The 23,305-nt window shown below is 36.3% G+C and overlaps 1 protein-coding gene across 1 annotated transcript in view; it reads left to right on the plus strand.

Moving 5' to 3' along the window:
* Positions 1–216: 216 nt before the first annotated feature.
* Positions 217–23,305, plus strand: part of LOC144962381 (protein LTV1 homolog) — a 52,867-nt gene continuing 29,778 nt past the window's right edge. The window contains exons 1-5 of the mRNA XM_078895270.1: positions 217–235; positions 663–764; positions 18,339–18,455; positions 21,477–21,614; positions 21,852–22,041. Coding sequence (XP_078751396.1) covers positions 762–764; positions 18,339–18,455; positions 21,477–21,614; positions 21,852–22,041 — 448 coding nt within the window. The 5' untranslated portion in view covers positions 217–235; positions 663–761. The remainder of the gene's footprint in view (positions 236–662; positions 765–18,338; positions 18,456–21,476; positions 21,615–21,851; positions 22,042–23,305) is intronic.

Raw genomic sequence — 23,305 nt, forward strand, 5'->3', positions numbered from 1 at the left:
TGTTATGCCTATCCACTTTTGATGATGACTACCTTACAATAGGCTCAGTATCAATGTCGTCATTATCGATAATTGGTCCGTTTTAAATATTGTTATTTCCGGTGGACTGAATACACAGCTGTGTTTTTAGTCCACTGGTGGACTGAAAACACAGTTCCATAAATAAAAACAAGGAATGGATAAAGATAGAAAACGAAGAAGAAAATGCAGAAAATAAAAAATTCGGATCACACAATGATCATCGGCAGGGTTGCCAGTTTGGCATTTTAAATGCCAGATTCCAAAAATCTGGCATTTTTGAAAACCGTTTGGCATTAGAAAAATCATTTGGCATTTGGCATTTTCATTTGGCATTTTCTTTTCTTGTATATTATACTTCAAATGACACCTTTTCTCAACCGTGGTGTAGTGGTTTAGCACTCCACTTAGTAGTCAGTAGGTAAAAAATTACCCCAACAGGAAATCTAGTATAATTCAAAAAAAAAAAGAAAAAAAAAGAAAAGAAAACATGCAAGCCACCAGGATATGATAGTAAATTGTCTATCAAAAGTGAGTAGTTTTCTTAGTGGGGGTGGGAGTCAACAGACTTTGGCATTTTTTTGAGTGTTTTGGCATTTTTGAGTCTTCCCCTGGCATTTTGTTGAAAAATAATCTGGCAACCCTGATCATCGGACATTCGATCGTGGTTTTGCTTTGTTGTTTATGTTGACATCCCAGTCACACACATTTGTCAACACCATATCAAGACCCCATCAATAAATATGGTAAAAATTTTTTTAGTAAGATGGAAATTTTAACTCAACAATTTTTTTTTAATGTCATGGTTGACTCTGCAACGATGACCCGTGCCCGTTGTTTTTCTTTAGAAATTTAGAAGCACGTTGGCGTTGGGTTGATTGACGTTGATGTCATCAAGCTCTTACTCTTACTCTTGCACATTTAATTACGCCGTTAGTTTATGATTCTTGATGTTTTGATGTTTTCAAAACAAACTGAAAAATTGTCTTTTTTCCTTCATCATCCTCAAGTCAAGCACGCTTCCCCTATCTGACAAGACACCCCAGTTTACGATCTTTCCATTGCCCACATTGCCATGGCCATTTATAATTAGATACCAAATAGTACTAGAGAGCTGAGCCGGTGTTACCAATACTTAGCTTCTATAACCAGGACAAATAATTCGTTTGGACAGAAAAATAAATAAAAACTTACCGCTTACCGTCAAAAGCAGTTTAGATTTGAAGATACATTTGTTTTCTATCAAAAAACATTCGGTACTAGACAATCCTTGATGAATTTCAAAAGTTGTGTTTGAAATTATATCCTAAATATTTTCATGTTTCATTCCTCGCTAAATCGTGTGTTTTTCTCGTCTGACCCATAGGTTGGTGCCCCCTAGTGCCAGCCGCCTGCCGCGCAATAGCCGCGCAAAACAAAGGTTTTTTAAAAAGTTTATTGAGAAAAAGATACGGAAAAAAGTGTCCCTAGATAGGTATGCAATTTGGTGCATAAGTGCAGTAAAAATTGGTGCGCAAAATTAGTTCGTAGAGGATGCGAGACTGTGGTGTGTGTGTGTGTGTGTGTGTGTGAGTTGTGTGTGTGTGTGTGTCTCTTTCTTTCTTCCTTTTTTTTTTGGGAGTGCCTACGTACACGGTAACGGGGCATCTAGCCTCAGGATCTATGTACACGTAAACCGGTTTACCGTTGCAACATTCTGTCAGTGATGGTCCTCGCTGTCGTGACCGCGCGCGCTCGTGTGTGTGTGTGTGTGTGTGTGAGTTGTTTTTTTAAAAATCAAAACAATTTTAACCATTAATGGCGAGATTCCATCTTACACTCCCCAAACTCCAGATCTTAGTCTTAATGTTATCATTAAAAGACAAGCTTTGCGATTTATAGTTTAATTGAAGCCCGAGTCGAAATATACTCTTACTACTGCTCTCTTGGTGGAAACGATTTATTCTGCATAAGCAATCTGGAGAAAAAAATCAGTGTCACTGTAAAAGGTTAAAATTTCACGAAGTACGCTCCGTGAACACCGCTGTAACAATCCTTTGATCTACGTCATCAGGCAACCCATTGTTTCTTTCATCTTTACCCATTCCCCCTTACTATCCCCCCATCCCCCCGCCCATCTCTCTCTCTCTCTCTCTCTCTCTCTCTCTCTCTCTCTCTCTCTCTCCACACCCCTCTCTCTCTCTCTCTCTCTCTCTCTCTCTCTCTCTCTCTCTCTCTCTCTCTTGTCATAATGTTATCCCTTCCCCTTCCCATCTCAATGTAAAATGAAAACGTTCTGTTGTTTGCAGATACATGTATGATTGTTTTGTTTTCTCTCTCTCACTAGGCTAGGATTAAAAACCAAGACATCAGGTGATGGGTGTCTAATGCCAAAGTATAGATTCTCTCTTTGGCCAATTTAGTCACGCATGTGGCAGTCCAGCTATTTACTATGTTCTGCCTATACCACACAATAAGTGGGATTTTGGGGGGTGGGTACGAAAGAAATCAAGGTCATAAGTAACCGTGCACAAGAGCTGTATAGGGAATTGGTTTCTGGGGGTCTTGCAAATACCAAATATTTTATGGAAAGCTTTTTCGAACTCCAAGACGTCTGGTTTGTTTTGCTATCTTGGAACAAACGAAACAGAGATGTCTTGATGTGTGGCCTAGTTGTCTGATTTTGTGACCTGGATGTAAGGTTTTGTGACTTAGATGTATCCTTTTGTGTGTGCAAGCCATGCGGGTAAGTACGGCGATAGCTTGCCAGTTGAGGAAAAAAAAAGGAAGAAGCAGCGTATCCGCATTTGAAAAACAAAACAAAAAAAAAACTGAAAAAACAAAACAACTTAACCTTTTAAAGGCGAATATCAATCTTACTTGGACCAAAAATAAAATCTTACCGTTTTCATCAAAAGACAAAAAACAAATTACAATTTAAAAACTTGAGCTTTTATATAGAGCAATATCCACCCAACGTGCTCAAAGCGCTTTTTATCAATATTCTTACTGCTCTTATGGTGGAAACGTTTGTTTTTTCTGCGTTAAAAAATAATATAAATGAAGACTATTATTTGAAAAACAAAAAAATCAGTGTCACTGGCAAAGGGTTAATTGCAGTACTCCTGCATCCAGTGAGACTCCTACGGCACTTGCTAATCATAAAAAAGGAAATAGCAGCAATCAACAATACTAAGGTGAAAAAAAAAGAAGAAAAAAAAAGGTGGGTAGGGGGAGAGAGCAAACCCAGTAGCAATGCAACCTTTTAGCGGCGAAATTCGATCTTTGACCTAACACCAAATCTTCTATCATCAAAAGACAAGTAACGGCAAAACTATTATAGACAATTGAAGTCCGAGTTGCGATAGTCCGACTACTCTCTTGGTGGAAACGCTGTATTCCCCGTTAACAATAATAAAGATAAAAGCAAACTACTATCTAAAAGCAAAAAATTAGCTTCGCTGTTAAGGGTTAAGAACACCTGCAACTGCAACTGCCAGCATCCTTGAGATGTCTACGTCACCAAGGTCCCCAATCGACACGTCTCCCTCTCGTCGGCATGCACCCCCCCCCCCCCCCCCCCCCCCTCCACTCTCACGGTGGTGGTGGCGGCGGATAAAAAAGGCCTTTTTTTCTTTTATTCAATCAACTTGACTGCTGGTGGACCCTAGGCCTCTCTACAAGTCCAAGAAATAATACTCACTTTTTCTCTTCGCCAACGAAAATATCTACCCCCTACCGGTCTAATTATTTGTAGCAGACGACAAATTTCTCAAAAAGGTCACGTGACACTGTAAAAAACAACACAGGAAGTCCATGAAAGCTTATTTACGACATTTCCTTTGAACCGTGTAAACAACAAAATTTCGTTTTCATTCGACTCAACGGGTCAGATTGGCCGGTATTTTTTTAACGAACTAAAGTTCTGAAAAATCAAAATGTTTATTAGAAAGTTGAAAGATGCTAGTTTTTGAAACAGAGGTAGGTTTTTAAAAAAAATCTTTATATTTTACGTGAATGCATGCTCAAGGCGAGTTGGACGTGCAGCGGAGGTTGGTCGGCCAAAGGCCCACCTCTCTACTAATCTACAATTATAATTGGAACTTTGTTTTCAGTCCACCGGAAATAAAAATATTTAAGAAGGACCAATTATCGTCTGTACTTGTTACCAATCGATAATGACGACATTGACTGAGCCTATTCTAGGTTAGGCATCATCAGAAGTGGACAGATATAACATCTATGACAATTTGACTTTGACGGCTTAATAATATCATTTTCAGCGTTTTATTTACTCTCAAAAAGTCTTGATTGAGAGTTCGAAATCGGGAGCCTGAATGAAATAGACAAATTCTTACCATGGTTGCAGATAGCCATTGGCCAAAATTGGCCGTACAGAGAATAATGTTTCTATAATTAATTTAAAATTAACATTTATATGTATTTTCAATGTTTCCTAGTCCGTTAGAATTTTTATGATTATCAAAACCGATGAGTTTTCCAAGGAGATCAGAGTTTTAGTATTGTTTGCCCAAGTAAGGTTCTATTTGGTCACTTTTCACATCGATCACTGGCCTCAAGCACGCCTGTGTACTCCCTTGGCAAAAAATTCTAATTTTTCTAGTTCAACACGTTGACGCCATTACTCGAGAAGTTTGATCGACCTTTATTTTTTAAAAATTTATTTACTTTTACTTTTACTCACTTTTAAGATTATTATTTTAATTTAGAACACAGTGAGATGTCAAAATGTATTTCCTTGTGTATTTCTTGTACGTAGCAATATGAATCCGGAGAAAAACGAACAAACAAAACAAAACCAACCATAAGAAAAAAAAAGAAAAAAAAGAAAAAGATAGAACAACTTTATAGTTATAGGGTCTCTAATGTGTTTAAGGGAGCATCAGAGAGAGAAGCGGGTGGGTGGGGGTGGGAGAGATTAGAGAGAGGTAGAGATAGAGAGAGAGGTTAAGTACTGCCTTTTAGCCAGGGCTGGCGAGTCGGAGTCGGTAGGAGTCGGTTGTTTGAGGGTGGAGTCGGAGTCGGTTTTAGAAGTCCCGACTCCGACTCCTTACCACTACCACTTTCAGACATTGCATTTTTATATCATTCAATGTGTAATATTTTAGATACTAGATATAGATAGTATACAGGCCTATAGAATTTGAAAAAAATTACATTGGTATTAGCTAAAGGTGAACTATGCTTCCAAAACCCCCTTTCCTACCCAACCTTCATGCTCTCGTGCTGTACATTTAAGTTGGCATCAATGCCAATCACCCCGTACCTGACTAGAGGGAGGGGTGGGGATGCTGACTATTCAATGTTAAAGTTAGATTATTAGAAAGTGGGATAACCATAAGACCATAAGAAGTGACTTTATTTTAGTATAAATGGTTTCAGTTTCAATATTGTCTTAATTTCACTAAAATTCACAAATAGTAATCTTTTTTGTGTGTTTGTTTTCATGGGAAAAGGGGATGTGTTTTATCTTTTAAATTTGATGATCATTAATCAATATTAATGTGTTTATTCGAAATGAGCTAATCAGTCTGTAGCCAAAAAATGATGAAGAGCTTGTACTTTTAATGATGCAATATCAAATATGAAGCGGCTTGTATTGTTATAATACTAATACATATACTGGGGAAAAGCTAAAAGTAGCTGCGAGTGTTGGTTGCATATTATTACCTATTAATACTATGCTTGAGGAGTCGGAGTCGGTTTCAAGGCTGGAGTCGGAGTCAGAGTCGGTTTTAAAATAACCGACTCCGCCAGCCCTGCTTGTAGCTACTTGTACTCGATTTTTATTTTTTTTATTTTGGTTCCTGTCCATATTTACAAGGTTACAGCTTGGAGCACTTTTGGTGAGACAATATCGGCGTGAGCAGCAACGTAGATGACTCTACATTCTTTTAAGGACTCTTTTGTTTTTAAAGGTTTGATGGCGCTTATAAAACATTGAGGTCATTTTAGGGCTAGTAGAAAGGGAAAAAATGGGATACCAGTAAAAAAAATTATAGTTTTACAAGACGTGATAGACGATGAACAATAGACCAGCCTCACAATTCAAAGGACAAGGAATGATTTTGAAAGAAAAGGATATTGGAAGAAGACAAAGTCAAGACTGCCTGGGGCAGAGGGGGGAGGGGGAGACCTCGAAGCACAGCCGTACTCGAGGCCAGTGATCGGTGTGAAACCTGACAAAATAGAACCTTACTATGGCAAGCAATACTAAAACTCTGATCTCCTTGGAAAATTCATCGGTTTTGATAATCACAAAAAATTCTAAAGGACTAGGAAAAATTGCGAACAACACTCAATCAAGATTTTCCGAGAGTAAATAAAACACTGAATTGATATTATTCAGCCGTTGAATTGCCATAAATTTTATGCCTGTCCATTTCTGATGATGCCTATAATAGGTTCAGTATCAAAGTCGTCACTATCGATTAAGGTAAGTATAGACGATAATTGGTCCTTTTAAAATATTTTTATTTCCGGTGGACTGAATACACAGCTGTGTTTTAGGTCCACTGGTGGACTGAAAACATAGTTCCATTATAATTATAGAAAAATTTAACTTCTCTAAATTGTAGACTAGGGAGTTTAACAAAAATTCTAAATGTAATTCACACGCTTGAAACCAATGTCATATGAAAGACCTAAATAACAATGTGAAATTGAATGTAAGCTTCAATTTAATTACGAAAACAGAGAAAACGGACGTTTTTTCGAGTTTTCTCTTTATCAACAAACAGGATGAATGAAACACTACAGATAAATGAATGAGATACTGTTGTAGTGGCATTGTTAAGATGAATATACAAAACATTGAATATTTTAAACAAAAAGAAAGTTGAACGGAAATTTAAACTAAAATGAAAACTGAAACAAAATAATAAAATAAAAATAATTTTTGTATTGGACGGCTGACAACTTGCAATCTCTCTATCTTCTGTCTTTTCTTAACAACAATAACAAAAAAACAAAAACAAAAACAAATAAACAAACAAAAGAGATAGATGAAGAAAAAAACTCAACCTCTCAACATAAACCCTATTTGGATTTGAGACTGTATAACCATAACCTTATTTTATAGAGTAGTCAGGAAAATAGATTTCAGCATTATTTTGCCGAGCTTTCGAGAATTTGAATTAGAGTGTTCGCAGAAATAATAATAGAGATCAAGTTTATTTCCTGAGTGTTTGGAGAAATAGAGGTCAAGTTTATTTCCCAAGTGTTCAGAGAAATAGAATTCAAGTTTATATTCCCAAACTCTCTGAGAAATAGAGTTCAATTTTTTTGCCCGTGATCATTTGGATAAATAGAGCCGGCCTTTTTTCTTTTTTTTTTTTTGTTGTTGTTGAAAATTTGAAAATCTGTTCTGTTCTGGGGTCAAATATGAAGTGATAAAGTCATTCAAAAGTTCTATTTTGACATTTTATTTGTTAAAAAAGTTTTCTTAGAAGTTCTACTTCTGCTTTTCTCCATTATTAACTCACTCAACTCCAAAACAGATGTTTGGCTGTGATTACTTTTACCACTTTATTATTTACTCGTTCTGAGACTAATTAAATAGGTATTATTAAAGCTACTGGTTTTAATCTTTTCATGGTAGTGGTAGTTGAATTAAACTACAAAGCAACTCCTTGATAACGACATCGCCTGGGACCAGAAAATTATGTTGTTACTCAGGGATGTCGTTATTCCGTTGTTTTCAAGATGTTGAAAAAAGTGGGTGCGGAGAGGCCTGTGATATTATGATAATAATAATTATATGCACGGACCAGTGTCTGTAATATGATCTGTCCCAATAATGCTAGGATTTGTGTTTTTCCTGTTGACAAAGGGTTTGCCATTAAGCTTTCACTCTCTGATGTGTTTTGTCATTGTTTTGACTGTAAACAGTGCTCCATTTCCCCTCTGTTGTTTATATGGGCTTGGAAACAGCATGAGTGAAGTTGTTTCATTAAATGGCTTTTAATAATACAAGAGAACACTTTTTGATTCTTGAATCCCTCTTGCTTCGTCAGCGAGGTTGTCAGCAATCGGTAATGGCACTTTTGAAATTGCCATGTGCTGTGGCAAAAAACCTGAAACCACAGAGCATTGGTCGAGCGTGTAGTTTGATGAGGTTACCTAGTTTTCGACTGAACACAAATGCGGCAACTCGTCAATATTGGTATCCTGATATTATTGTATGTGAGACTGTTAGAAGCTGCTGCTACCAGAGGTCCTTGTGGTCAATTTTGACATTAACATTTGTCTAATAGAACCTCATTTGGCCAAACACTACAAACATCTGGACCCTTACTTGAAAATTCATCAATTTTGATAAACAGAAATTTGACTTGACTAGGAGAAAAAAATTGTTATTAAAAGAAAAAGGCATTAAACAGGGGTTTAACTAAAATGTGTGTTGCTATTTCGTTTTGTTTTTTTTATTACTAATATAGCAACAGCAAAAATCGGGACCAGATGTCAATTTTGCTATCCAGAGGTTGCACTGTATGTACATACATATAAATTTTCTTTTGGATTAAGCTACACTGAGTTTATTTCTTTTTCATGTTTGAAATGTACCAAAGCTTCTAAGGAAAGGGGTAGCACAAGGTAAAGGGCTAGGGCTGAGTGGGTTAATGAAAGAGAGTTGAGCATCAAAAACACATACCCTTATAAAAGTGGTGACCCAATTTTCCCAGTCCACGTGTGTTAGATTATTTTAACTGTGATCTTTGCAAAGAACATTTTCTTTCATAAATATATATCTACTCAAAATTGACATTTTTTTTCAATTGAATTATTATTACATGCACTTGACCCCAGGGTAAATTTGTCTTTCTAGTATTTCTAGAAGGATTTTTCTCACAAGGCCGGTCAGTCAGTGATGATATCTGTGGTGAGGCTGTATTTAAAAGTGTTTTGAATTATTGTTGTAACCAGTATTACCACTCAAACTCAAAATTGTCATGATGAATACTTTAGTTTGAAAAATAGATGAAACCGGCAATAAGGATCAACAATTTAAGTTTAATATAGAGAAATGTCACAATTGTATATTCCCTTATTTGTATCCAATGCCAATATTTTTTAGGCAATCAAGAAAGTTTGTAAATTGGCAATATGATTTAAAATTTAGATTTTGTATGGTATTTTTGTGTCTTTTAAAAAAACTTTCCACTGTAATCAAATCACTTGTTCTGTTGTATTTTAATTTTGATAAAATACAAACATTTTAGGGAAATGGCTTGTACTCAATTGTGAATTGAGATTATACAAAAAGGACAGTCTCTATGGGTATTTCTCAATCAAAATAAAGAATTCTCTGGTTATGAATAATTTGAAAACTATTGTGCAAGGTAGAAAAAGCTCATTGATGACTGAGAGTCGTAATTACAACGCTGTACTTGGCTACCTACCGTTCTGATTTTGAATTTCTGGTTTATTTGAATCTGCTGATCAGCAATACCTTACTGTGAATTCCGTCGGTACATCAGATCAGAGTTGATAAAGTCTAGTTTCAATTACATTATCCTTATTAACCCAGTAATAATCTGTCTTGATTGATTGGCCAGTGAGGTGATTACATGGAGATATGTTTACCTTGTAAACAAGTAATGACAGGTAGGTATGTCAATAACCTGAACATATCACTGCTTTTAAAAGAATTTTCTCTGCCACTATTTCTACTACTCATAAATTGTTGTTGTTTAAAAAATAAAAAATAATTCAGGGCTGAGAATCTTCCGCCTAAATGGTAGTTTATCTCCGCCCATCCCATCACATTTCCTCCTTTTTCAAATTTGCCGTGTCAAACATTTTCCTCAAAACCACAAAATCACCATTATGTCTTTTGTCATATTTTGACACCTGTGCTCAGTCTCGTGAAATTTGGTGACGGTCCCGTTTTTATGACGTTGGGCCAGACAGTATGGCACCAGATGTCACAATTGACACAGAAGACCAGTATTGTTCTTTTATTAGTTAGTTGATGGTGGAAGAGGTTGGACTTTTTCCTCCTGTTGTAGGTACCTATTGCCTTTTTAATCTCTCTCTCTCTCTCTCTCTTTCTCTCTCTCTCTCTCTCTCTCTCTCTCTCTCTCTCTCTCTCTCTCTCTCTCTCTCTCTCTCTCTCTCTCTCTCTTTTTCCCCTTTGCCTTTCTTTCTATTTCTCTTTTCTTCTTTATTTTTTTTTTTTTTTGATATAGAATTCAATATGTCAATACATAAGTTATTCTGGTAAAGAAGTCTCTCCTCCCCACCCCTATCTCTCTCTCTTTCTTTCGCAACTATCCATTAAATCATCTGGTATATAGAGATGATATATTAGAACAAAGCAATGGTGATTGGCTTAGTTTAATCTTTTTTCTTTTTACCTTTGGGCTATGGCTTTAAATTTGAGAGATTCTTGGGTTGTATTTATAAGCTGAATAACTACTAGGTTTCTTTGCTTGTGTTTGATCGATAGACCGAGAAATTTTCCTCCTTTTTGACAAATTGCTATTATCACCACTGAATAAAAAAAACACTCACCAAAACCACTGCATCAACATCCTACCACCGCTACTATTACAATCACCACCACATCATTATCCCTACTACCACTACTACTACAAATAGCACCACATCATCCCTACACCATCATCCCTACCACCACTACTGTAAGTTGTGGTAATGAGTTATGAGGATGAAGGAAGATTGAAAATTATTAAATCAAGACATTGTTGAGTTTGCCTGTGAGGGTGAAACAGGAAGTGAACAAACCCTTGTTTATTTTTGGATAACGGAAAAAACATCGTTGAAGGATTTATTCACATAATTATAATATCTAGGATAATAATAATAAAATCAAGATAGAGGATGAGTTTACACTCAACATCCCCCCATAAACTCATCCCTCATGACTTTTAAAAAAAAGGGTTTACATCGTATAGAACCATCATGTTACAAGTTACAATATAAAACATGAAGTAATGGTAGGATATGAATTAAGTCATGAAAGATGTTGAAATAGCATCAGCATCACTTTGATAATGATTTATTTAGATTTAGATGAGATGCTATTAGATTGGTAGCATTAACTTGTTCAGTATTCAAAATCTTAGAAGAAAAGTGATTAATGGAAAGCAACTGTGTAAATTCCCTTTAGGTAGAAATTTTATAAGTCTTATCTCCCTTGGTTATTGAGTTATGCTCTATCAAACACAAAAATTGAGTAGGTAATAGATTGAATCAAAATAAAATGAAAAGAAGATGTGGGACTTTCACATGTAATCTCAATATGCATTAGAATGATATTCTTGAAAAAAGAAAAAGTGCAGTTTATATTCAATGCAAATAAAATATATGATTATATTCATGTAAAAAAAAAAATAAAAAAAAAAAATTTGAGTTGTTTTTAACAAACATCTGGTAGTACATGATTTTTATTCTCCCATTAAAATTGAAATGAACTTGTTGTTCCTGATTTTGCTCACTGGTTTTGTGAAAACATCTGCTAAGTTGTCTTCAGTTGGGACATAAAACAGATTCAATTTTCCATTAGTAATTTCATCCCTGACAAAATGATATTTAATGTCAATATGCTTGGAACGTTGGTGTTGAACCGGGTTCTTAGATAGAGCTATCGCACCTTGATTATCACAAAGTAAGGAAAAGTTATCAATTTTATTTCCTGTCATATCTGAGAGTAATGCACATAGAAATTTGCCTTCTTGTGTGGCGGCAGCGAGCGACATATACTCTGCCTCGCAGGTTGAGAGGGCAACTGTTGATTGTTTCTTTGATTTCCAGGAAATCAAAGGACCTTCATTGGATATCTTAAACCCATACCCAGTAATACTCTTTCTGTCCTCAGAATTTGCCCAATCAGCATCACAATGACCTGTCAGTGTAAATTCATTATCAGTGGATTTTCTGAATGTTAGCATTTTGTTTGCTGTACCTTTTAGATATCTCAGTACATGTTTTGCCATGATCAGATGAAATGAGAGAGGATTGGACATAAATTGTGACAATTTAGTAACTACATAAGCAAGGTCAGGTCTGGTACAAGTCATTATATAGATCAAGCCTCCAACTATCTCTCTGTACCTTGATGCTTCTTCTTCTGAACATTTTTCATTTTCATTGTTACATTTATTTGTGTTCCTTTCACATGGTGTATACCTAGGTTTGCACTCTGACATGTTAAATTTTGCAAGCAGTTTCTGAGTGTATTTGCTTTGGCACATTGAAACCTCATTTTTAGTTTGGTTAAACTCAATACCCAGAAAGTATTTCAATACTCCTAGATCTTTCATTTGAAATTTTGCTTTCAAATTTTCTTTGACCTTTTGTAAAGCATTTCGATTATGAGAAGCAATAAGTAAATCATCAACCCATGCTATCAAAACAATTATGTCATTTGTTTCACACTGCCCATCTGGTTTCTTTACATAGACACAGGGGTCTGAAAGAGATTGGGAAAATCCTTGTTCTGTCAAATGTTCATGCAAGGTTTAGTTCCAAAGTCTACCGCTTTGCTTTAATCCATACAGTGACTTCTTTAATCTCAAAACAAGTTTCTCATTGGTTTTACCTTTTATATTGAAACCATGAGGCTGTTCAACAAATATTTCTCTATCAATTGGCGCATTCAAGAAAGCTGCCTTGACATCCATTTGGTGAATGGTCATTTTGTGATTTACAGAAATTTGCATCAGAGTTCTTATTGAAGTCATGCGGGCTGTGGGTGAAAATGTTTCCCTGTAATCTATATTCGGTATTTGGGAGTAACCTTTTGCCACAAATCTTGCTTTGTATTGGTCTTCTTTACATGGATTTTCTTTAATTGTATAAACCCATCTCCCCCCCACTACATCCCTGCCAGGTGGTAAGGATGTTAGCTCAAATGTATCATTTTCAACCAGAGTCCTCATTTCCTCTTCCATAGCCTCCTGCCATTTCTCTGCAACAGGGCTAGACATGGCATCATTGTATGATTTGGGAATATTATGGATTGCATTGTAAAAATAATGGGTAATACATTCATCACAATTTTCATGCAAATTATTGATCAAATTCATACTTTCATCAATTGCATCATCATTGTCATTCAAATAATAGTCATTTAGATAACTAGGTTTCTTTCTAGTTCTATTTGTTTTGTTTTCAGTGGTATTTTGATTGACATTAGGACTAATGTTATAATTTTCATCATTGGAATTGGGAGTTTCTGCATTAGCATTCTTATCCGAATGATTTGGTTTTGACTGGAAATTGACATCTTCTAAGAAATATTCATTTGGTGGAGTTGGAATTGAGTAAGGAATTTGTTTCTTTTGTTCTTCAACAAAAATTGATTCTTGATCATTATCATTAGAAATTTCATCATTGTTTTTGTTGGAAATTGTGTTTTCAAATTTAACACATCTTGCTCTTTGTACATTTTCAGTTTCTGGAAAATATATGAGATAAGCCAGGCTTTCTTTATCATAACCGACAAAAATTCCTCTTGAGGCTCTTGCATCCAACTTTTTTGGGTTTTGGGTTAGTGCATAGCACGTTTGTCCAAATTTGTGCATTTTATCATAATCAGGTTTCTTGCCTGTTAGAGCCTCAAAGGGAGTTTGTGTCAATCTGTTATTTATACATCTATTTCTAATGTAAACAGAAGCCATAAGTGCATAGGACCATAAATATTTGGGTAAATTTGCTTCTAACAGTAGACATCTGGCAATCTCGAATAGCGTTCTCCATTGTCTTTCACTGGTGCCATTCTGGTGGGGTGAATATGGTGAAGACTTTTCATGTTTAATTTTGTTTGAAATCAAAACGTTCTTAAATTCAGTAGAGGTAAATTCACCACCGTTGTCTGACCGTACACATTTTACCTGTCCGAAAGGAGAGGAATCTGCTAGATATTTCTGAAAACCTTTCACTGTGTCACTTTTGTTCTTTAGCAGATATGTAGCACACACACCAGAGTAGTCATCCACACAAACGAGAGCGTATCGAAAACCATCTTTTGCAGCAGGATCTATCGGCCCTGCCAAATCGAGGTGAATCTTCTCCAGCGGCTTTGTTGCTCTTGAGTCAGGTACTCGACTTCTCGCGTTTGTCATTTTCCCGAGCACACAGGTTGAACATTCAAAATTGTCATTTGGATTTGTAATTTTAATGTGTCCAAGAGAACCTAGTTTTCGAATGTCCTCACAGTTGCAGTGCCCTAGAATTTCGTGCCAGGATTGAAGAGATTTTTCTTTCATAGTGGATTTCTTCACTGTATTTATGAAATATAAATTTTTACATTTTGACACATCGATCACACTTCCATTAAATTCCATTGAAGCAGAATTTTCTTTGAAAATAACCGAAGCTCCATCACTCGTTGCAGCAGACACGGATAAGATGTTTTGGTCGAATTCAGGTACAAACAATGCGTTTTTGAGAACGATTTGCTGTGGTTCTCCGAACGAGTTGAAAACGTTGATTTTTGCATCCCCTCGGCCTTTGACAATACCGAACGACTTTTGACCGTTGGCCAGTTCAATGGCATGATTTGTAGCTTGAAAGTCAGACTCGAGGTGGGTGAACAGACTTTTGTCTGTGATGATATGTGTTGATGCACCGCTATCTACAAGAATTCTTTTGACAGAGTGGTCGTGTTGGTTGATTGGTTCATTTTCGTTGAACTTGTGTGTCCAGATATGGAAGGTGAATGAATGGGGCTGACCGTTGTCATCCACGGATTTTGCGGAATGTTTTTGCTTTCTGCAGAATCTAGTATCGTGGGTAGTACTCTTGCAGACTTCACACCACCGGTTTTGTTTCTTTCGGCATTCCTCGGTGTTGTGGTTTTTCATTTTACAGTTTCTGCACCATTTTTGCTGGAAGGTACTAGTACTTGTTTTGGGTCTGTAACCCTGTGTGGTCGTTGCCATTACTGTAGAGTTTTCTGTTTTGATATTTTGTTCTTCATTTCGCAGACTTTCTTTGAATTCGCCGAATGTCTGTGGGGTTTCTCTCTGAGTTACGACAGTTATGAAGGATTTAAATGAGTTTGGTAGGCCTTTTAATACCATGGCTACCAGCAAACTGTCACTAATCTGCTCGCCTGCAGTTTTCAACGAGGCAGCAGCTGTCTCTGCACGTAGAATGTAATCTGTGACAGATTCTGTGTTCGATTTTTCAAGCGATGTCAGCACATTATACAGGGTGATAATACGGGCTTTGCCTTTTGGTTGGTAATGTGTTCTAAGAATAGCGAGAGCTTCTTTACCTTTGTTTTTGGCATCACGCATCACTAAAGACAGAGAGAAGTCGTCTAGACACTGGATCAGTTCGGCGTAGGCGATTGCATTTTCTTCTTCATCTACTTGTATTTCTTTGTCATTGAAGACATGTATCTTCTTGAGCCGCATTAGCCCAAGGAATTTTGTTTCCCATAACTCGTAATTTCTTTCTTCCCCGTTGAAGGAGGGTATTCTGTAGGTTGACATTTTAAGGATTGTTTACTTAACCTCAGACTTCGTAGAGTTTGTTTACTCACGGTAATTTATTTACCTAATACATCAGTGCATGACTGGGCCCATAACCTGTAAGTTGTGGTAATGAGTTATGAGGATGAAGGAAGATTGAAAATTATTGTTAAATCAAGACATTGTTGAGTTTGCCTGTAAGGGTGAAACAGGAAGTGAACAAACCCTTGTTTATTTTTGGATAACGGAAAAAACATCGTTGAAGGATTTATTCACATAATTATAATATCAAGGATAATAATAATAAAATCAAGATAGAGGATGAGTTTACACTCAACAACTACTACTACAACCACCACCACACCATCAACCCTACTACCACTACTACAACCACCACCTCATCATCATCCCTACCACTACTACAACTACAACCGTCTTCCCTACCACCACCACTACTACAACCACCACATCATCCCTACCACCACCACCAAACCATCATCCCTACCACCACTACTACTACAACCACCACAGCGGCTATGTGGTCTTGTGGTATGACACTCGCTTTCGGATCGGAAGGTCCTGGGTTCAAGCCTTGCTCGGCGCATAGTTGAGTCCTTGGAAAAGACTCTTTACTCACATTCTCTCACCGTATTCAGGTGTAAAATGAGTACCTGACCGTTAACAGCGTTGTCTTTGTCCGAAAAATGGTAATATTGCCTAACAGGCGTCATGTCTCGTCCTACATGTTAAATGTTGCTGTTGACCAGGGACCCCTTGTAAAGCGCTTTGAGCATGTTAAGTGGATATTGCACTATATAAAAGCTCAATTTAAATTTTAAATTTAACATCATCCCTACCACCACTATTACTACAACCACCACCACACCATCATCCCTACCACCACTATTACTACAACCACCACCACACCATCAACCCTACTACCACTACTACAACCACCACCTCATCATCATCCCTACCACTACTACAACTACAACCGTCTTCCCTACCACCACCACTACTACAACCACCACATCATCCCTACCACCACCACTACTACAACCACCACCAAACCATCATCCCTACCACCACTACTACTACAACCACCACATCATCCCTACCACCACTACTACTACAACTACCACCACATCATCATTCCTACCACAGCTACTAAAACCACCACCACACAATCATCCATACTACTACTACAATCACTACCTCATCATCCCTACCACTGTTATTACTACAACCACCACCTTATCATCATCCCTACTACAACCACCAAATGTTGTAATTACACTTTCAACTTTTGAAATTCCACCGAGTTGTGTCAGAAATTGCTGCAAGACAAATTTTGGATCGCATCTCAGTAAATTTTAGTGAAATTCAAATTTATAGGTTATGGTCGCATGAATGGGTCATGATCTTCACGATGAAAAATTTCCTCCTTTTTTGTGACCAGTCATTCTCACCCCTGATAATTGAAAATTGAATATTTATTGTGTTCTAGATCTGGATTGAGTGTAACTTCAAAGAATAATCTAGCAAAGAGAGTAACTGGTTGAAGATCTATTAAAACAATTTTATCAAGATCAAGTTTAGATAAAAACAGAACAGAGTGGCATAGAAGTAGAAGTGGCAAGGAAGAGCATCTTATTGAACAAATGAAAAAATACAAAACAAACATCAATGGAAGGTGTTTATGATTGTGTTTTTTAAGAGGAAAATTTTAAAGCCAACTCTTACACTTCCACAATTTTAATTACCATTAAAATGCCTAAAAAGACAAAGTCAACCAGTGAGATAATCTTCTGGAGAATTCCAGGATTTTGGGATTTTCTCAGATGAAAGCTCAGGTCAAGTGTTGGAACCATGAAAGAATCACCAGCATGTTTTATGTCATATTTTGACACCTGTGCTCAGTTGTATGAATTTTGGTGACACTCCCATTTTTATGGCGTCAGTCTAGACAAACTGGTGCCATGTGTCAAAAGTGAGACAAGGCAATCAATGGTCGAAAAGGAAGGGGGCGGGGGAGGGGGGTAAATGAGTCTAGATTTTATTTGTATGTCGGAGAGTGGTAGAGATTTTATTTGTAAGTATGTCGAGAGTGGTAGTGCAGTTATAAAAGGATAATTAAAAAGATAATTATTATAACCCCTTCTAATTAGAAAAAAGCCCCATCAATTAAACTACTCTCTCTCTCTCTCTCTCTCTCTCTCTCTCTCTCTCTCTCTCTCTCTCTCTCTCTCTCTCTCTTTTCCTTTTCTTTTTCATTCTCCTTCTCTTTCACTCTTTCTTTGTCCTTCTCTCTCTTCCTGTTTCTCTCTATCTTTTCCTTATCCATATATCTCTCTCAATTATTTTATATCAACCTTCATGTTAACTTTATAAAGGTTATAGAGAGATGATATTAATCTGTTTCAATTATTAGGGTGCTGAACTTAGTTTACTCTTTTTACCCTTGTTTTTACAATGTTTTACAATTTTAATTTATAAAAGATACCGGAGTCTTATTTGTAAGATCCATAACTCCTGGGCTACGGTTATAAAGAAAAAAAATTCTTTCAGGCCTTTTAACCAAAAAGAAATTTTTAATCTCTTGAATCGATGGTATTTAAATAAATCATTTTTAGGAAAGAACAATTCATTAAAAATTTACATAAAGTAAGTTATATCTCTACTATTAAGAATAGATGTACACTAGAAGTAGTATAATTTACGAAACTATGATATTCTATGTAATGATTTTGTTTGAGTTTGACCGATGGACTAACACATATATTCCTCCTATTTAACAAATTGCCATTATCATCACGGGTCAACATATTTCATTATTGATCCAAACTTGTTTTTTTTTTTTTTTTTGGATCGTTTCAGCCTAAAAAAAAGAAAGAACCTTTCATTGACCCCAATCATGCTACTACCTATCGTCTGGTTCCTGGATATGTACCAGATGATCCATATGAAGAAAAACCAAATGAAACAGAGGAAGAGGTAAGGTGATATTGTTTGTTTTAAAAATACATATAACAGTAAGGAGTTCCTAACTGTTAAATAACATTATCATTCACCATTTAACATTTTGAGTAAGAATTCCCAATGACCTGAGTTAGAGACAATTTTTTTTGGGATCGTGGATAGCTCATACGGTAGAGTCACGCCCTCACCGGCCAGGCGGAGTTGTCGTACCAGGAAGGTCGCAGGTTTAAACCCCCATCACCAGCGGGAAAAAGGTTTATTCTCTATTGTCTTCTGGCACTTTCCTACTCACTTCATCTCTTGTTGTTACCAACATCCGTGCCTGCTCCACTCACTTTTCTGAATTTAAAATTCACCCCAAATACCGGAGGATACTCAATGTTTCAATTGTTTCTATGTTATATGTTTGTGTTGAGAATATTGGCTATTAAGCTTAATTGCTGGCCAACTAACTTCATGGAGGTTGTGTGGGTTGGACCCGCGATCTCAAGTGTCAGTGAGAGAGAGAGAGCTCTATAATGACCTGAGTTAAGACGATCTATTGGATCGTGGATAGCTCATGCGGTAGAGTCACGCTCTCACTGCCAGGCGGATTGTCGTACAGTAAGGTCGCGGGTTTAAACCCCCATCACTGCCGCGAAAAATTTTTATTCTCTATTGTCTTCTGCCACTTTCCTACTCACTTCATCTCTTGTTACCAACATAAGTTCTTGCTCCACTCACTTTTCTGAATACTGATTCAGGTCATTTTGCCATTATTTATCATTGAGGCTTCATTTTTTCCATAACCAGAAGAGTCACACTTTGGCTCTTAGTTTACCATTTACTAATTGTGGCAACGGTCGATATGTTCTGAATTTGTGAAGTTGGCATTTCTACGCGGGTGGTTGGATGGGAGCATCACCCTTGAATCATATACCTATGATGTTCGCATGGGTGTACGATCCGATAGTGATGTCGTTTCTTCTTCTCTTTACTAGCTTATCCTGCTTCTTTGGTTTGTGATTGTATTTTTGACAGGGGATATTTTTTTTTCTGTAAATCTTCTGCCTGTTTGTTCTTGGTTATTTATAATTTAGCTTATGATATCTTTAGGTTATGATTTTGATTTACATTTGTACTATTTTTGTTAGATTGCTTGTTTTTTTGTTTCAGCGGTCTCTCATATAACCTCAATTGTGTTGGAAGAGACCTAAAGCAACAAACAAACAACATTTCATTTCTTCTCAAAATTGATAAATAAAGCACTGATTCAAGTTGCTTTTCTTTCAGGCCCCATAATTTTATAACTAGTTGTGTTGAATATCACATAAAAGAATATTCTTCTCATTTTGGTCTTTAATTCGCTTGTGTCATATCTTTCTTTTCGAGTAAGAATACCATCAGTAAATTAGTATTATTTTGACTCTTCTGCCGGCTTTATCATTATTGCACCATATTGCACCGCCGGAAAGGTAACTTTTAATACTAGATGCACTGTGTAGACTATCTTTCCAAGGTGACGATTAAACACGTGTGTCACTTTTCTGTCATACATTTGATCTGTTTACAACGGACAAATCAGCTTATGCGTCACATTTTGTACTACCTATATTTATCTTTTCAGTTGGTTATTAAACGCTGGTTTTCACTAAAACCTTTCACACCATTTATGAAGATTTGCATTGAATTATGCATATAAGCTTATTTTATACTTCAAATGGTCTCAGATCTCATTTAAGCTTCTACTTCTTGTTAAATAGAACTTGTCAAGTGAAAATGAAATAAAACCAACATCTTTGACAATGAAACCTTCAATCAGGGACTGTATTGCCAATAAACATGAACATAAATGGGTTATTTCCCTTTATAATACAACTGAAAATAGTTTATTTTGATTGTTTATATTTATAATATTTTTTCCTTTAATATTTTGTATGAGTCTAATTTTTAAATAATTATTATTAAATGGGGAGCTGCGAGAATGCAGTTAGTTTTTAAAAAAATGCACTGAGACTATTTTTGGGGTATTCATCTTGTATATTACATAGGTGGGTATTTCCCATATTTGAACCAAAAGTAGTAGTTGTAGCAGTAGTAGTAGTTTTATTCACCACTGCTACAACCACCATCACAGCATTGACACTGCCACAACCACTAGCACCTCATCATTATCACCACGACCATAAGAGCATCATCACTACAACCACCTACATCAACACTAACATCAAAACAAGTACCTATTATGGTTGGGTGGGGTCTGTTGATCACTTCTTTGGGGTGTTTTGAATCGTAATAGCCCTTGGTATTGCAACTTCTGAACCTTTTACTAAACAAATTTAATGTGATGACACATCTTAGTGTCTCCATAAACCAGGTAATTCTGTAATCACTAGAAATTGCTCTGAATGAGTGGTTAAATGACAAAGATCATTCATTTTGCTTTGGTTTTGGTGTTAGCTTTTATATAAATTTTGTTTTCAATTGTGCAGACTAAATACTTTTTTCCCTTTTTTTTTTGCTAAAAAAAACAAAAAACATTTAGGATCATAGAATCAAATGCACTTTTCACTCTGGGAAGCTTGACACTCAACCGGCGAGTTGCAGATCGCAAAAAATTAAATTACCATCTTTTTCAGGCCAACTGGCTTCACCGGTCTGTCTTTCAGGCAAATTAATCCCCATTAACTTTCACCCATGATTTGAGCAGGACCAGCCTTTTAAGTGATAAACTATTTCTCATCAGTATGTTTTTATTGTATGACAATCATAGACAAACATTTTAGTTTAATGATTGAATTACTATTGATTTTAAGGGCATATGAGATCCTTTGGGTGCCATTACATTCCAACACTATAGTAGAAAGAATTGTTGAACGCAGAATAATTAATTAATTATGCACAATAATTGGAATGTTAGATGCAGGCTGAACAAAATTAAATTTGATAGTGATACTTGTCGAATATTAAGAATTATAATAATAATATTGAAAGTGACATATATTTGGGTTTTTTTTTGTTTTGTTTTTTGTTTTATTTGTCTTTGTGCTTTTTCAGATTGAAAAAAGAAAAGCAGAGCAGCGAGAACATGGTGTATTCTTTGATGATAACTATAACTACATGAAGCATTTGCGCTCAATAAAGGAAGTGGCAATGATGGTTAAAGTTTCTGATTTGGAACAAATGGAGGATGAGGTAAAGCATATTTTGTATTGTTGCTTCTAATCCAAAGGCTTCTGTTTATGAAATAGACATATATTTTGTGCTATGAAACACAAACTAAATATTTTTGACACAAAAGAATCTTTTTTTTAAGCCTTAAATGTCGGATGATCATTTTGACAATTTTTCTTTTCTTTGTTTTTTTTTTTGGTTTTATTTGGCTGATATATTGCTCACTTAGTCAATCTGTTTTTTTAAATGTTCATACAGATGATGTCTAGCTTTGGAGGATCATCCATTGGGCCACCTGGTTCATCTATCGGTCCTCGCTCATCTATTGGCCCACGAGGCTCATCTATTGGTCCACACGGTTCATCTTTTGGCCCACCTGGTTCATCCTTTGGTCCATCTGGTTCATCAATTAATTTCAAAATGTTTTCCTCACGAGATAAACCCAAGGGTTAGTAACGATATAGTTTATTTAACCATTAAATCAAGTATATATATTGTACACTATAATTTTACAATTACTTGGAATGAAGTTTGTATTTCTTTTAACTCTGGACTATTTGAGAAGACATATATTGCATTTGCTCAACTTTTTATATCAGTGATTATAATCATCCCCTGAATTCCTGGTTTTTTGTTTTTTTCTCAGAAATTTTCTGCTGATTTTGCTGACTCGAGCACTTTCCTCTGATAAATGCTTAGCCCATTAAGTCGTGGTTAGGTAGAATAATCACCATCGTGTCTTGTGTTATACGAAGTATGTTTCAGAATTTAGTTTCCTTGTCACGCTGTACTCACATAATATTATGAATAACCTTGTATTTGGTATCAAAATAAAACTTTATTTAATTGCCAATTCAACATTAGCACTCTTGGGACGCATCCCATAAATGTATGGCCGTATGTATGCGGGGTCACATATCGCAAAAATAATTTTCGTTTTATAAGTGCTTATGCATGCGGGACTCGTCTCCAACGTTAGTTAAACATTTACCGCTGAACGGTGCAGGGCATTTGTGACGATGGAAATTCAACAGGTATTTTCTTTATCTTACGACGAGAGCTGCCATCTGTTTAAATTTGTGGACAACGAATTATTCCCCCTCTCAAGTATGACATTTCACACCTATTTGCAAAAAAAATAATTAAAAAAAAAAAATCGTAATCCACCCATGACAAACACGCTAGTCCGGCATATCTGGACAATGGAACTTGAACATCTGGATGGATTCGTCCACTCACCCTCACACACCAGCTTCGAAACAAAGTTAAGTGAGAAGAGGCTCGTTTAACCGGAAAAAACCTGTATATTGAACCATATCGCTCTCTTCAAAACTTAACCTTCCAAGGGAAGGACTCTGCCTTTTATTTTATTCAGTGGTGTACTATTCAAATAAAAAAACAAACACTTTTAGGATCATAGATTTAAATACACATGTCACTCTTGGAAGGTTGGCACTCAAATGGTAGCAGCTTCTAATGGTGCTCACACTCTGTGACAATCGACCCAATCAGCAAATTCTTCACCGCATTCGTGCACCGTTGCAAACCCGCCCGGAAGCTTCATCACAACACACCGTTCAACTAGATGCTCTGCGGTTTCGGGTTCTATCCCACATTGGATACCTCAAATGGCAGCAGCCTCTTATGGTTCACACTATTATGTTATGACGATCGACCCAATCAGCAAAGTCCGGTCTGCATTCGTGCACCGT

Source organism: Berghia stephanieae, chromosome 1 (assembly GCF_034508935.2).
Source record: "Berghia stephanieae isolate SIO BIC M18660-M18661 chromosome 1, UCSD_Bste_1.3, whole genome shotgun sequence".
NCBI lineage: Eukaryota > Metazoa > Mollusca > Gastropoda > Nudibranchia > Aeolidiidae > Berghia > Berghia stephanieae.